Here is a 17580-nt window from a genome sequence, read left to right on the forward strand (position 1 = left end):
AACTTCATAGCATGTACTTACACAAACCTAGCTTACAAACCCGTACAGTATTTACTGTACTTTATACTGTAGATAATTGTAACACAAAGTATTTACGTATCTGAACAAAGAAAGAGGTATAGTAAAAACACAGTCTTACGATCTTATATGAGACCACTGTCATATATACATTCCATCATTTTTTGTTTATTTTTTGAGACATGGTCTTGCTCTGTTGCCCAGGCTGGAGTGCGGTGGTACAATCATGGCTCACTGCAGCTTCAACCACGCCAGCTCAAGTGATCCTCCTGCCTCAGCTTCCCAAAGTGCTGGGATTACAGGAGTGAGCCACTGTGCCCAGCTGTGCATTCTGTCACTGACTGAAAAGTTGTTATGCAGCACATGACTGTACTATGCTATTTTATATAAGGGATGTGCACATCTGTGAATTCTGGTATCCGTGGGGGCGTCCTGGAACCAATCCCCCACAGGTATACCCAGGGACAACTGTAACTGTCTTCTAGAAATTTGCCTCAAAATATGTGTATGTGAGCAGAATTTCTTTCCTGACTACATCTTGTTAGAGGTAAATATCTTAGCTGATATTACAAATCCACTTTTGGTGTGACAGCCATAACTGCATTTTGACAATTCTTAGAAATGGCCAAAATTACGAGTAACTACTAAATTCCACGTTAAATTATGCAAATTACCTACAATGACTGTCAGGTAAAATATATATTTCTACAAGTCTTTTAAAAATGGAGGAATAAGTGTTCTCTCATTTCCTCTTAAAGGGTACTTACTTGTGAAATGTAGAAATGAGATCAATGAGCATATACATAAAGCTAAGGCACGCAAATGAAGACAAAGGATGCCTTTAAGTTCACTGATCTTTAAAGCAGCACACTAGTATAGCTAAAACATTCAGCCCATTTTACCTGAGATAAAACAAAGTAACTGACTTACTATTACTGCTGCTTTGCAACTTCAGTTTACTTCTTTCTTTGGCACTCCTGCTGAGAACTCCATTGGGTTTCAAATCTTCTTCTATTTCACCTTTTCTCTTTTGCAAATCATTTTGCTTCTTTTTGTAAGTTGGCTTAGGTTGTCTTTTAGTCCTTTGCTCTGACTTGCTTTCACTTTCATCTGAGTCTCCACTTTCAGAGCCAGATTCATAAGTTCTTTTGGCTTTTCTCCTGTTGACTTTATCATCTTTTACATATTTATCAACTATGATCTTACTATCTACACTATTTTGTATATCACTAGATGTAGAGGCTATTAAGTTGACAGAACATGGCTTAATAATTTCTGATACAGAATTCCCTGAATTTTCCATTTTATTAGTATTTTTATCTTCTTCTGAGTGTCTGGTGAGCCAGGCCTTTTTCAGTTTAGTATGGTAGTTTGGTTGACTTGTCTGGGAAGCTTGCCCATTTCCTACAGAGTTTGCTTTGTTAATTGTACTACAGATTACAGTGCTATCCAGAGGAAGGGAGGCTGAAAGTGTCTGATTTTTTATAGCATTAGGTTCAGTCTCACTGGCATTACTACTTTTATACTGAGCTGCAGCCAATGCTGCCTTGTGCTTTTTTAAATGGATAAAATCAGTTGTGCCTGAGAACCCAGAACTGGGTTGAACAACACTTCCTGTCTTACTACTGGCCAATGTAACTGGTGCTGTGGTGCTGACCTTGCATTCTTGTTTTTGAGCCACTGGCTGACTGACACTTTTTGAAGATACACATTCTGATGATGTAGAGGCCAAAATGGTATTTGATAAAGAGGAAATTACTTCTGAACCACCCCAGCTGGAAACACTGGTAGTATCGGCAGCAGATGTGATTACATCCGTTTTGGTATTACACATCGTATTTACAGCAGACATGACTGAACTGGGAACACTGCCCTGTGAGACAGCCTGAAAGTTTTTTTCAGATTTTGTGTGAACACTGTCTGAATTCACATTTGGCAAAATGATTCTTCCAGTTTCTCCGGCTTCTGCTAGTTTGAGGCAATCTGTTTTATGTGCCCCAGCTGAAGATCTTTCACTAACTCGATCTTTAGAAGCTAACTGCATTGCTGGCATACTATCAGTTTTTGTACTAGAAGATGGACGCACAATGACAGATGCCATAGCAGCCTGTAACTTTCCGCTGCTTTTCTCCACATGCCATTCAGTTTTCTCTTTGCTGAGGTTATTATTAGGTCTCCACATCTCCGTCAAACTCTGTTCTGAAGAACTCTTAAAATTTGCCTGGGAGTCTTTTGGTTCGGGTATTAGAGTTGGAGGCTTCTGTGATTCTTGAACTTTACCACCAGCATTTACTGGCATCACCGGAGTTAAAGTTGGAGGGGAAAGACTACTATAGCTGCCTTCCTTTCTTTCCAGGCTGTGATGGATTGGTGGGTGAAATACTGGTGCTCTATGTAATGCAGGCATACTGCGGAGTGTATTTGTAGAAGAAACTGTCAAATGGGTAGGACTCCTACAATCATTTCTGAAGGTTGTTACTGAGTGAGATGCAATCTGATGTGGAAGATGTTCTGGTATCTTGCCTACTAAACCTTCACTTTCTGGTTGGTGTTTAATCAAAGGTGGAGGCTTTGAAAGAGATGTTATAAATGAAGTCAGAGTTTGAGGATTAGCTGCTGCCGCTGCAAGGGCATTACTCTGTTTATCACCGTAAATATTTGAAACTTCTTTGGATGGGTATGATCTTGGTGGTTCATTGACCACACTATTAGACAATGTAGTGAAATAGTTACTTTGGGGTAAACTCTGAGGCACTGAGTGCTTCATTTTATAAAGATCTGATACTGAGCGTTCTACATCCATATCTTGTTTGATGATATGGCTTTTAGGACTGGAAGATGATGATGCCACTCTGGAATAATTCTCTCTCTCACCCTCAACTCCCTTGATTTTAGTTGTAAAGGGAGCAACATCAATACTTTCTTGAAGAATTCGACGGTGTTCCTCTTTGTATTTGTTTAACCTCTCTCCAGTCTCCTGGGGTGGCCTCTGTAATTGATTTAATACTGGATCCACAAAATGCCTATGTAAGTGACAATCTTTTCCAGTCTGTGACCTATTTAGATCCAGGTCATTTTTGGCTGATGTGGATGCAACAGACCGTAATGGTTCCATAAAAGCTTTTCTTTCTAATTCTCTGTAAAGAAAATACACAAATATTTCTGTAACCACTTTTTCCTGCAAAATACAAAGACAGCTTCTATGCAATATCATTCTATTATGAAAGTAAAAGACATCTTTGCATGTACTCTAATACTATAATAAATTTGAAGAAATATCAAAACAGAACAAAGCCTAATCTTAAGATATGTGTTAACTTAAAATTAACTGTTTAAAAGGCAAATTAAGAAAAATTATGAACAAGGTATTTATAATTTTTAAGCACTGGTGAACTTACTCCTTATGATGATCTACTAAAGTTTTTGTCAATGGTGGACTGGAATGGGCTGTAATTTTAAGAGGCCGATGAGGCTCTGCACTGGAAGGTCTGACAGGAATGTGGCTAAGTAATCCAATACCATCTGCTGAGGTCACAGGGGTGGGCTGATGTAGCCAAGGACTGGGAGAATTCTATTAACAAAACAAAACAAAACAAAACCTAGATTTCAGTTACTAGAAAAAGCTAAACACCGTGTCACAGTAGAACTGGGTATGATCTTGGTGGTTTATTAGTTCATTCAAATAGCAGTTTCTTTGGGAAACTTGTAACTTTTTCTAAATACATCTTATGAGAAATATTCAGACAAATAATAACATAATTAAACAGATTTTTCCATATCATAATCAGTATTAAATAATTTATTGTCATCTTACTAAAAACAGATCTTGAAATCAGTGCCTTAAATTTACTATAAATGCCATATACAGAACCTAGTTTATATGATTTCCTGATTCTAACAGCAAAAGTATATTGCTAACAGTAAAAACAGAGTATTATTCCTAAAACACATTTCATCAGAAATAGAAATTACAACCAAATTCATTTGTCAATTTTTGTCATCAAAAAATTTAACTTTTCCAATGTAACAATTTACTGACAATTGGCAGATAATTACATTTCAAAACCCAAATGCACTCCCCATTTCACTCTAAGCTATAAACAAGGTTGTACCATTAAGCTTGGAGGTGTAGAGGTCTAATAAAGTTAATTTTATACATCAATATGCTGCCTGTCTCATAACTGAATATAAGGTGACAGCAACCTCTTCATCGAGACATACAGCTATCTGACTACATGCTTAAGGATTTTTCTATATTCTGACTCACTGACATCCTTCCAGAACATGTTTTATGAATTTGTTAATAGGATGATAGCCAAACAGCAGGAAAATACAACCTCCTTTGTATTTTCTCTAATTTATTCCCTAACAAAGGGAATACGTTTTACTTCTCAAAATAATGCAAAAGAAGTATGTCACACCAAAAATATACTGCTATGAAATTAAAAACATACACTATAGCCATAAACCCCACATAAGAGAAAAATACATAAATATACACATAAGGATCAAATATGTGTCTCAAACGGCCTCAGTTCTATAAGATCCAGAAATCTTAAACAGCAATCAATTATGGCAATGACAACAAAGTTTTGCTCTATAAAATGCCATTCAAAATTATTTCTTAATAATAGTGTCTTATGCTTGTATTTCTTCACTTTTGGTCAATAGTAGGGGGTAAGATATTTTTATTTTTTCCTCAAAATGTTATTCAAATTTACTCCTTTATGTTGTAATTTTATATAACAAATAAAAATCTGATACACTTGTTTTTAGTTTAACACATTTATGACCAGTTAATAAAATATTTTATGTACTTATAAACACAGAGGCTAGACAGTCATGGTCTAAGTCCATATACATGTGACACATACTGAGTAATGCTCCCTTCCAAGCCATTTTTAAGTTACTTAAATCTGTTTTCAAGAGTTTGGATGTTAAGGAAAAAGACACAAATCTGTTAGCCAGCTCTTGGCTCTCCTGTGTTCCTCTAGCTAGCTTATCTTTGTGCAGCTGCAGCTACATTAATGACATGAGAGTGAAGGGTCAGAATAAACATGTGAGTGCAACAATAAAAATAGAAACCTTGAATTAATAATCTGAGTGCAGTAGGGCACTTGGGTCACCAGGCCTGCTTTCTATTCTGGTAAAGAGGATAATATAGTGATTAGTGATTCTTCACTGAGTTTGACTATGTAACATACAGGTTCCAGTATGACTCCCATCTACGACAAGAGCAACGGCACCCTCCAAAATGTAATGGAAAGCTTTTGATCAATGGCAGCATAATTCTGGAACTGAGATCTTGTCAACCTCAAATGTGGTGATGCTGGTGCAGAATCAACTGTGGGGATCACTGGTGAGACTTCATTAAAGGCCAAAGGTCATATGAAAGTAGAGCCAAAAGGAGTCCATGTTTGCAACAGGAATAAACCACAGGAAACATCTTTCAAAACTGGTAGACCTTATGCAAGATGCATCATCAACCACTTGGTGCCTCTTATCATCAAAGTTCACTCATCACATGGTTGGGCATGGTGGCTCATGCCTGTAATCCCAGCACTTTGAGAGGCCGAGGCAGGCGGATCACTTGAGGTCAGGAGTTCAAGACCAGCCTGGCCAGCATGGTGAAACCTCGTCTCTACTAAAAATACAAAAAATTAGCCAGGTGTGGTGTTGCACACCTGTAGTCCTAGCTACTTGGGAGGCTGAGGCAGGACAATCACTTGAACCCAGGAGGCAGAGGTTGCAGTGAGCCAAGACTGTATCACTGTACTGTAGCCTGGCAACAGAGGGAGACTCCATCTCAAAAAAAAAAAAAAAAAAAAAGTTTATCTATCACAACTTGGGAATGATAAAAAGACTCATGGCCACAGTCTACCCAAAACATAATGACTCCTCTCACAAACTTTTGGCATGATGAACAGCATGCTTTTATCTACTGGCATCACTAATGTTATATGTAAAAAATATTATCCCTGAGTAAAACAGAAAGTCACTAAAATTGTCTTCTAAATCACCACCCCCAACTGTGATCTCACTTAACTTCAAAAAGCTGTCAAAAAAGATGACATTAAGGTGTTAAAAACACTCATGTGAGGCAGAGGTTGCAGTGAGCCGAGATCGCGCCACTGTACTCTAGAGCTTGGGTGACAGAGCAAGACTCTGTCTCAAAAAAAAAAAAACCCCACAAAAAAACAAAAAACCACCCATGTTCACTGTAGCATTATTCACCACAGCCAAGAGGTGAAAGCAACCCAAATGTCCACTGACAGATGAATGGAGAAAGAAAATAGGGCACATACATACAGTGGAATATTATACAGCCTTAAGAAGAAAATCATGTCACATGTTGCAACATGGATGAACCTCAAGAATATTGTAGTAAGCTAAATAAGCCAGTAACAAAAGGATAAATATTCTATCATTCTACTCATAGAAAGTATCTAAAGTCATGAAAACCATAGAAACAGAAGAAAGGTGGTTGCCAAGGGCTGGCAGGGAAGGGGAGTTAGTGTTTAATGGCTATAGTTTCAGTTTTACAAGATGAAAAAGTTCTAGAGACCTGCTGCACAACAATGTGAACACACTTAACACTACTGAACTGTACACTTAAAAATATTTAAGATGGCACATTTAATATTATGTATGTGTGTGTTTTTTAACCACAAAAACAAGGTGTTAAAAAAAGATTCTAGGGGATACTTGATGAGCATCCTAGGATGTACGAAGGACAAGGTTGTCTCCTGGGAGTTTAAAAGTGATATCAATTTTTCCATTTTTTATACTGGGGCTGGTATTGCTTTCAACAACCATTTTTTAGTGTAAAAATGAATTTGCTATAGAAACTACATGGCTCATGAATGAACAAGAGCCTTATACCACTACCTTTAGCAATACTGTGTTAGGCAGACAAAATCTCAGCTGCAGCTTTACCCTCAAATACTGGGAATCTGTAACCTTGAGCACCCTTAAGGGAACAAGGGGGTTAAATAGTCAAACACTGTACTATACCATTAATATACAAACATACATCTGGAGAATATAACAATTTGTTTTTAAGAACAATTTGATAATATATATCAAAAGCCTTACAATTTTATAAAAATTTTAGAAATTTCACTTCTGGGAATTTGGCTGAGCAAAATAATTATGTATAATTTGTATTACATATATTATAATTATTGCATAATTATAATTATGTATAATTTTGTGTAATAATTTTTATACCAAAAATTAGCCGGGCGCGGTGGCTCACACCTGTAATCCCAGCACTTTGGGAGGCCGAGACAGACGGATCACAAGGTCAGGAGTTCAAGACCAGCCTGACCAACATGGTAAAACCCCGTCTCTACTAAAAATACAAAAATTTGCCAGGCATGGTGGCAGGCACCTGTAATCCCAGCTACTCAGGAGGCTGAGGCAGAAGAATTGCTTGAACCTGGGAGGCAGAGGTTGCAGTGACCCAAGATCATGTCACTGCATCTAGCCTAAGCAACAGAATGAGACTCCATCTCAAAAAAAAAAAAAGAAAAAGAAAATATACCAAAAATTTAAATCTATAATAAATAAATATTACACTCTAAAAAGTTTTACTTCTTTAAATTAACTCTTTTTATAAGTAGGCTTTTCTGACGTTTCAGCTCCCACTCTTGAGGTTACTAAGTGTATGGAAAAACAACCGAAAAATTCTAACATATTTTATAATAGGAAATGACCTAAAAAATAGATGGAATATTGAAAAAGCACCTGTACATGTTCATTAATATATACTGCTATGTGGCAAACTACAGTGTAACTTACCCTCCTTAACGAAGCTTCAGCATTAACTGCATTTTCTGGGTGAACCCACTTAGAAGAAGGCAAACCAAGTCCTGAGTATGCATGTGTTCCATTTGGATACTGCCAAATAATTGGATAAAGTCCAAGCTGATTATATGAAGCAGAAGGATGGGCTTGTCCAAGAAGATGAGGTGACTGGTGCTGTAACAACTGTTGTTGTTGCTGGTGTGCTAGCGCTAAGTGGCTCAAGCTGCTGGCATGAGCACTCTCTAGTCGTGGGTGGCCACCAAGTAAGGAGGCAGTAGGCACTCCAGGTAACACAGTGGGAAGTAAATGAGGGTGATGAACAGCATGGTGTGGACCACTAGTCAGAGGATGAGTGTTAATGGTAGGTAATGGAGTTTGACTAGATGATCCGGCTAGTAAATGGGGTGCAGGAGTTAAGGCAGGATGATGGGTACCTGGATTTAAACAGGTTCTATGAGATGAGGAGTGAAGAGGAAAAGGATGCTGGCTTAGGAAAGGTGAAATATGATTAGCTCCTGTTTCTGACCCAATAAGTGCAGGATCTCTGTAAACTGTAAAATGCTCATTTTTATCAATGATAAGAGGACTCTTTGTAGTTTCTAATGTACTGCTTCGAGTAGGAATTGGATGAAAACTGCATCTTGATAGCTCATGTTCTATCTTATTTGCCAGTCTTCTTTCACCAGTAGCTTGGCTGTTCACATAAGTGGCCTTAGACTTTACAGAATCAGGAGAATGAGTTATTTTGGGTTTAACAACTTCAGGTGATGGGCTGGATTTTATCTTGTGAGTATCTACTGAAGTATTAAGTTTAGATTTTATAGTCTCTGGAGGTGGACTTCGCTTATGCAGCTTATCTTCCATGACAGAAACTGCACTTAAAGGAGAAATGTAAGAGACATACTTCTCTTTTTCCATGTTCAAGTGATCATTTCCTGAAGAAGCATTTGTAACACCTGATTGGGTTAGATCCACTTTAACTACATCACTGACCCAGCTCTGGTCAGAATCTTGTTTTGCTGTTTCCAAGAATTTTGCATTTGCAATAGAGTGTTTTGAATCACTAACATTAGGATCCATTTTCTGAAGTGTCTGAAGGCCAAAGGTACTTGAGTTTTCCTGAGCCACCTTTTCTAAATTAGTGTCATTTGTAATATCAATAACACATTTTGGTGTGGGTGGTCTGGATACAAACTTCTCCTTTGGTAGCAATTCCATGGTATGTGTTTTATCCATATTGCATTCCTGAGGAAGTAAATCATTAGAATTATGATCAGAAACTGTGGATTGTTCTGACGAATGAATAATCATATCTTCTTGAAGCTGAGTGTCAACAGACTTCCGCTTCTCTGCTTCTTCATGTTTTTTATCTTCCTGTATTTGATCCCAGGGAGGCTGGCTATCTTTTAGGGTCTCTTCTCCTGCCTTCTCATTATTATGGGGTTTTCCTTCTTCTCCATTTATTTTTGAAGTATTTTTATTTTTCAATTCATTCTCTGGCTTCTGTTCTGAGGAATTATCTATTATTCTCTTATTTGAATTTTCTGAGTCACTGCTCTCAGAAAAGTCTGAAACATTGTCAGTTCGAAGTCTTTTCATATTTAGTTTCTTTTCATCCTCCTCAGGTTTCCTTCTTTTATTCATCAAGTGTTTGTTTTTACCTTTAGGATTTTCTGTAGGATTAAAGAAAGAACAGTCTTATTTTTCATACTAAATAAGCATATTTTAAAATGTATTTTTGTTTTATTTGTTTTCATTCCCTTAAAAAAAAAAAGTGGGTCCTACCTCCTCGTGATATATAATCATATTTTTCCTCCTTCATCTTCTCTTCATCTGGTATACTGCTATCTGAGCCCTTCCTCTTATTTGGACGGATACTTCTTTGTTGCTGTTGCTGGTGTGTATTCTGTTTTGGTACAGCAGCTTGGGAGTTCATTGCTGGTCTGGGACTATTTGCTTGGGCACGTGTATAATGGCTCTAAAAATAACCAATTAACAGTAATTGTTTACTACCTGGTTTCTACTAGCCTAAGGAAAAATATTTTACAGAAATTCATCCCTAATAACATACATACGTGAACAGCGTTGACGTTTTGATTGGCACGAGACCTGCGTCGTGATGTAATGCCAATATTTTCACCTTTTAACAAAGAGTGAACAACATCATCCAGAAAGGTCATTTGAACCATAGAAGGATCGACATTCTGTGGTTCTAGTACCTAATCCATGATACAAAACAAAAACAAAAATTAAACAGAATGAGCTAATCAAATATTTGGTATAATTTCTTTACTCAGTAGAAATGTTTAGAAATCAGCTTGGGATCCCTAATTTATAAGATGCTGTTATAATAATTTGTTTTATTCACTTAAGACAAAGTTACCTTTTTAACCTTCTGAAACTCACCGTTTCAACTGCTAACCAAGAATTAAAAAGCAAATATATTTACTGCAAGTACATCTTGAAAAACAAGGGTATTAATCAAGAATACAGATGCCAACAATTCTTAAATTACTTTCTATTTTTAAATAGAAAGTAATTTTCAAAAAGCAGTTGTAAAATAAAACTCAGAGGTAGACTTTAGGGAGTAGAAAAAGACAAAAATTGTGCAAATGAATAATTTTAAAAATGTGGTTAAAACTATTTTAACAATTCAAGGCAGTTTTGTGCTTTTCTGAGAGGTAAAAGTTTGTCACTGTTTTAGGGAAAAAATCAAATGCAATGAAACAGTAACACTTATTTAGCATTTTAACTACATTTTAACCAAAGTATTTGAATTGTGTATAAAGGCGCTCTATCAGATAATCTCCACAATCCAATCAGGTAGGAAGGTATAAATATATCTATTTTTTCTACATAAACAACAGCTTTAAAAATGAGTATTTTTTGTATTAAGTTAAAAAAAAAATTTGAAATCTCAAGACTTTCAGACTGGTACTTAAAACTCCATAGGAGCCGGGCGCGGTGGCTCACGCCTGTAATCCCAGCACTTTGGGAGGCTGAGGTGGGCAGATCACGAGGTCAGGAAATTGAGACCATCCTGGCTAACATGGCGAAACCCCGTATCTACTAAAAATACAAAAAAATAGCCGGGCGTGGTGGCGGGCGCCTGTAGTCACAGCTACTCGGGAGGCTGAGGCAGGAGACTGGTGTGAACCCAGGTGGTGGAGCTTACAGTGAGCCGAGATCATGCCACTGCACTCCAGCCTGGGCGACAGAGCGAGACTCCAGCTCAAAAAACAAAAAACAAAAAACAAACAAAAACTCCATAGGAAACTTGTAATCCTTAAGATTCACCATAAAACTTAATTGAGCATACCAACACTAACATTTGATGTGAGAAGAAATGTACTGTGTGTTTAAGTTTTCACTGATGAAAAGAAATGATTTCGGAAATATTTTTATTACTGGAGGGACAGAAAAACTGAAACTCTGAGAAAGAAAATTTTAGCTCATCTAAGGATTTAAAAAAGACTAATCAATTAAAAGAGTTTAATGCCTCTATTTTAGGAACTGATTTTATCAGTGTTGAAATAAATTGAGCATTGCTGTCTCCCTATGACCTGAAATGACCTCTATGTCATATCAGATACATTTAAACTTACTAGAATTACACAACTAAAAACCCTAGAGATAAAAATTATTTAGCATCAAATTGTTGATGTATTTTGGGGGGCATGGATGATTTGAACTTTTAAAATCTCTACAAAAATATTAGTGGAACTATTTACCTGATCATTCATAACGATCATGGTGCGGGTGAAGAGATCATGATGAGTAATTATGCCAGTAAACCACTGGGTGGCAGAGTCTTGTCTATATACTCTCACTCTGTATCCATTTAAGGAATAAGGACCTTAAAAAAAACACAAGAAACAGAAACATCTTAAATGGAGACATCTTCATTTAATAACTGCCTTTTAGAAGAAACATGAGCTAGTGTATAATAGTAATATATCCAACTATCAGTTTTCAAAAAAATGTTTTAGAAGTAAATATCCTTTCAAATGAATCATTCTGAAGTTACTATATACACTGCACTAGACCCACATACTTCCTGATTCAATAGAAATAAAATACTTTAAGAGAGAAGGAAGGTTTCTAGGATCACGAGTTAATAAGAGAACAGTTCAAAATGCAAAGTTATAGTAGTGTAGAATGCAGTAAGGTTATGAAGCTACTTAGTAAGATTGCAGTAGATGACTACATGGTTGAAACAGAAAGATTAACTTGCAACTTGATGTTTGAGTCTTCTAGTTGCCAAAACTTTACCATAAACAACTATAAATTTTGATTTGCTATCACAGCCAGAAAAAGTTGCTAAAAGTCTTAAAAAAGAGATTGGCTAAGTGAATGTATACATATAGCACTAAAAATTTTTAACGAAATATGGTACACTTTTGTGCTAAACTCACTTTTTCAAAGGATATTCTTGTATAGATATCCATTAGAAAATAATAAAAAATATTAAACATATTTATCTGCAGATATTCAGATATGCCTAATAAAACAAGTCACTCTACAGAAGAGGATACTGAGATGAAAACGATCTTTAATTCACAGGTATTAAAATGGTGTCAAATACTTTAACAAAGAACTGTAAGGGAAAAAACTGCTGTACCTTAATAATTTACAAAGTGCTTTCAAAATTTTCAAGTGCTTATTTAATTCTCTCTCCTAAGTATTGTTAGCCCTTTTACAAAAATCAAGAAAGTGAGAGGTTGACAGATTAGGTAAAATTTTAAGTCAAAGATCTGGGACTGAATTTATTTTTCTGATGTTCCTTCTTCTACAGTTGTAACAGATTCAACAATCCTTTGCCAGCTTTAAATATATATATATATAAATCAACGAACTGTAGAAAGTATTCCATATGACCTGTAAATTAAATACTTTCATCTAGAGAAAAGTGAAGATGTTGACTGGCTATAATTTAAGGGAGGTGATGCATAAACACTGTTTAGTAGCCATATCAATTATATAAACTTCAGTCTTTTCTAACTATTGAAGAATAAGACTCCATATTATTTTTTCTAAATAATATAGGACATGCTTATAGAGTAACTCCAAATATGATCAGTTTTCAATTCCCATTAACAAACAGTTTACACTGGTTTGTTCCCACTACTTAACATAGCTTAGAGTCAGCCTCACACAATTCTGCACAGAATGAATAGGGACTATACTGCCCCTTAATCTTTTCTCCTCTAAGGATACAATGCAGAAACAAAATATTATTTTTTTAAAATTTGCCTGGTTTCTTCAACAAATAAATTGCAAGGAAAGGGAAAAAAAGAGCAACAATGGGGATGTACCAAATAATCACAATGTGTGGACCTTTTCTGAATCCCTTGATTTTTAAAAAATAAATCAAACCTGTTAAAATCTTCGACGTTTATAAGACAAATGAAAACTTGAAATATCTAGTATTTTAAATTTAAAAACGATTACTTTTTTCAGAATAATGTTCCAGCACTGTTTTGTTCAAAAAAATGGATAGAATAGGGTGATGTCTGAAATTTGATAGAAGGGGGTATGGATAGCACAGGATCAGCCAAGATTTGATAGTTGTTGGGGCTGGGAGAGAGGTGAATGAAAGTTCACTGAAATATTCTGTTTTTGTATGTGTTTGAAATTCTCCACAGAAAAGTTTAAAGAATATTTAGCCTAGGAAGAATTAAATATGTAGATGATCCACTACTGTACATACCCATATAAAGCAAACATCTTTGGGATTCTCTCTTGATACTTAATGGCATGGAAGTTGACAGTTGAGATAAATATGGGAATTTAACAACAAAATTCCATTCACAAAGACATTCAACAACAGTTCATGCCATATTGTCTCACTTTCCATTCAATTTCCAAAAAGCCTGTATTTACAATACATGATTTTACTGACAGAAATGGAAATTGCTAAAAATCATCAAACCCCACTGGTTTCAAGGTCACACGTTGTAACATACTAAACAAAGGAAACAAAAGACTAGTAATTTCTGGAAAAGGTGCACTGAAATAGGCCACTTTTACCAGATACGAAGAACATTCTTCAAAGGAAATCAATTGTGGCTGTGGGCAACCCTCTACTGCAAACAATGCTTCCTTCTCCAGGAAAGACACACCTAAAGAATTCCATAATATGCAGTTTTCTGTCAACAAAACACCTGTGTAGCTGTAATTTCATGACAGGCATTCAGTTCAAATAAAGTTAATACACTTGTGAAATTATCAACTTTCTATCAAAATTATTATCACTCTGCTATTATTTTCCTGGATGTATATAACTCAAAATATTGGACTGGGCCTTCTATTTATATTGCACACAATTGAATAACCAAAAACAAATATGATAAGTTGCCTAGATCCAAAAAAATTTAATGCATAACTTCAAAATAGTTACCTTGCATAAAAATCTCCTGAACCTTTTGTTCCTTTACCCAGACTTTCACTTCCTCATGAAGCTGCGGGTTGTCCCTGAGAACTGGGTTTAGGCTGTCTATGTCGTCCTAGAATTATAGATTAAAAGAAAGGTCCATGTTACGCTCTCCTACCATTAATGTTACCGACTTTCCCTCCTATACGTTCTAAGGACTGAAGAAAATTCCTTTGATCTAAATGTACGCAAAAACACAAATTCATGAGTTATAGTTCATTGGCAATTGTGTAACAAAAGAGCATAAGAAATTAATCTGTGGTAAGATTTGACCCTTGACAACAATGTCCTAAAGTCAAAATTTGAAATTAATGTGTTTTCTAACTTTTAAAGTATAGCCTTATTCAAGTCATCTTTTTAAGGGATTCACTATTGGAAGCAATATACAAATGAAATAACATCAGGTCATTTAAAGGTGTTGGCAAAAGAACTGAGGTGAACATTTGAATGACAATAGATACATACACAGATGACTTACTGACCTTCCCATAATACTTAACCTCTAGACTTTGAAACTACTTTTATTCTGTCCTGATTTAAATGTCATCAAATTCAGTTCTACTCACAGTCATCTGACCAGTAATTTTGCTGCTAAAAATTTTATTTCTTGAAACTAGCGCCAAAGCATCCAGACAATTAAAATTACATTATTGATGGTATTACTCTCATAACAGGCTGGATCTAGACATAGAAACAACCAAGTCTCTCTCATTGGAGATGTGAATCATACAGTCACGTGATTTCCCACAATTTGCTGGTCTCCCACTGGACTCTGATATTCTGTTCTCTCTCTCTCTCTCAAAGTACCTCTGATGCTCCTGCATTTGAGATCAGCTGCAGGAACACTAGAGTAGCTGAGAAGAATAACAAACCAGCACTGTCAAATGGCAACTATTTTTAAAGTGGACAGGCAGGGCTGGGCGCGGTGGCTCACGCCTGTAATCCCAGCACTTTGGGAGGCTGAGGTGGGTGGATCACAAGGTCAGGAGATCGAGACCATCCTGGCTAACATGGTGAAACCCCATCTCTACTAAAAATACAAAAAAATATTAGCTGGGTGTGGTGGTAGGAGCCTGTAGTCCCAGCTACTGAGGATGCTGAGGCAGGAGAATGGTGTGAACCGGAAGGTGGCACTTGCAATGGGCCGAGATCACACCACTGCACTCCAGCCTGGGCGACAGTGAGACTCCGTCTTAAAAAAAAAAAAAAAAGTGGACAGGCAGATCATGGAAACCCGTGAATAGAAAAGAGCTAAACTAAGTGAACTATAGCTGATGAATAAAAAACGACTTGGCAACTTCGAAAAGCCAAAAGGTAGCTGAAGTGTAAAAAGTAAAAAAGGACCCCTAATCAAGTAGGTCATACTTCACTCTTCTCCAAAGTCTATCCAGGTGAAGTGTTTCCTTCTCATACTGCTTTTTAAGGCACTACTCTGTATTTTTAGAATAGTATTGTGGTAAATATTCTATCTGATATGTACTTAAACATAGTGAAAGCCAACAGGCCAAAGTAAGGGCCTTTAAATTAATTATGTTCCTTGGAAAATACATAGAAGTACTGCTTTATAGCAGAAGAAAATACCAGAATGAAAAACTGTCATACAAATAAGTAGGCAAAATCTGTCATTTTGGGAGAAAGAAATGGGCATTAACATGTCTTTCTTTACGTTGCAAAGAAACTTTCTAGCAATCTCTTTTCTCTGCACCCCCTCAATAATACAGTACACACTTAGAAAGTCCTATCAGACTCTAACCCCCTTAATGCACACCAGCTGACAGTCTAGTCGATAACAAACAGAACATAGGAAACTTTTTGTTTTTGTTTTTTGAGACGGAGTTTTGCTCTTGTTGCCCAGGCTGGAGTGCAATGGCATGATCTCGGCTTACTGCAACCTCCACCTCCCAGGTTCAAGCGATTCTCCTGTCTCAGCCTCCTGAGTAGCTGGGGTTACAGGAGCATGCCATCATGCCTGGCTAACTTTTGTATTTTTAGTAGAGATGGGGTTTCATCATATTGGTTAGGCTGGTCTCAAACTCCTGACCTCAGGTGATCCACCTGCCTCAACCTCCCAAAGTGTTGGTATTACAGGCGTGAGCCACCACATCTGGCCCATAGAAAACTATTTTACAAGGAAAACCATTACTATTTTCAGATATCTCTGACAGCAAGTTCTTTTAAAATTTTTCTCACTTTAAAACTTCCTTACATAGCACTTCCGCCAGGGAGGCCCCCATCTGCAGTCATGAGTCATTTCAAGTTTATCGATATTGTTATCAACTTGACTGACATCATGTTCAGAGGAATTTATAGGGGGGTTCAAAAGCATCAAGATGATTTACAGGATGTAACAGGGAGAGCTGTCGAGATTGGTGTTAAAAAGTTTATGATTACAGGTGGAAATCTACAAGACAGTAAAGATGCACTGCATTTGGCACAAACAAATCATATGTTTTTCAGTACAGCTGGATGTCATCCTACAAGATGTGGTAAATTTGAAAAGAATAACCCTGATCTTTACTTAAAGGAGTTGCTAAATCTTGATGAAAACAATAAAGGGAAAGTTGTGGCAATAGGAGAATGTGGACTTGATTTTGACTGACTGCAGTTTTGTCCCAAAGATACTCAACTCAAATACTGTGAAAAACAGTTTGAACTGTCAGAACAAACAAAATTACCAATGTTTCTTCATTGTCGAAACTCACATGCTGAATTTTTGGACATAATTAAAAGAAATAGAGATCGGTGTGTAGAGGGAGTGGTGCATTCATTTGATGGTACCAAGGAAGCAACAGCTGCTTTGATTGACTTGGATCTTTATTTAGGAATTTAATGGTTGCTCACTGAAAACTGAAACTAATTTGGAAGTTTTGAAGTCAATTCCTAGTGAAAAATTAATGATTGAGACAGATGCACCTTGGTGTGGAGTCAAAAGTACACATGCTGGATCAAAATATATAAAAACTGCATTTCCTACCAAAAAGAAGTGGGAAAGTGGGCACTGCTTAAAAGACAGAAATGAACCCTGCCATATAATTCAAATATTGGAGATAATGTCAGCAGTGAGAGACGAGGATCCACTGGAATCAGCCAATACACTATATAACAATACTATTAAAGTATTTTTTCCTGAAATATAATTGGTATATGTCTTCCACTTTCCATCATGTATGTAAAATTTCATAGTAAAACTTACCGATAGTTTCAATAAAGAAATTATCTGCAAAAAAAAAAAAACCCAAACAAACAAACAAAAACTTCCATACATAACCATCCATATACCTTTTCCATAATATAGGGAATTATAAACTGTTTTTTCTGTG

General features: G+C 36.4%; 1 protein-coding gene and 1 pseudogene across 9 annotated transcripts in view; one reads left to right on the forward strand and one right to left on the reverse strand.

Moving 5' to 3' along the window:
* JMJD1C (jumonji domain containing 1C) overlaps window positions 1–17580 on the reverse strand; it is a 357142-nt gene that overhangs the window by 38477 nt on the left and 301085 nt on the right. For 7 of the 9 annotated variants that reach the window (XM_034930652.3, XM_063607433.1, XM_063607434.1 and 4 more), the window contains 7 exons: window positions 14228–14333; window positions 11559–11683; window positions 9903–10046; window positions 9613–9805; window positions 7822–9500; window positions 3417–3589; window positions 949–3155 (listed from right to left, as the gene is read on the reverse strand). In XM_034930652.3, coding sequence (XP_034786543.2) covers window positions 949–3155; window positions 3417–3589; window positions 7822–9500; window positions 9613–9805; window positions 9903–10046; window positions 11559–11683; window positions 14228–14234 — 4528 coding nt within the window. In that variant the 5' untranslated portion in view covers window positions 14235–14333. Of the gene's footprint in view, window positions 1–948; window positions 3156–3416; window positions 3590–7821; window positions 9501–9612; window positions 9806–9898; window positions 10047–11558; window positions 11684–14227; window positions 14334–17580 lie in introns of those variants that run through there. The other 2 variants (XM_008955793.5, XM_008955794.4) reach the window with 2 other exon arrangements.
* On the forward strand, window positions 16488–17526 carry LOC103783613 (deoxyribonuclease TATDN1-like; annotated as a pseudogene).

The sequence above is a fragment of the Pan paniscus genome, chromosome 8 (assembly GCF_029289425.2).
Source record: "Pan paniscus chromosome 8, NHGRI_mPanPan1-v2.0_pri, whole genome shotgun sequence".
Classification (NCBI taxonomy): domain Eukaryota; kingdom Metazoa; phylum Chordata; class Mammalia; order Primates; family Hominidae; genus Pan; species Pan paniscus.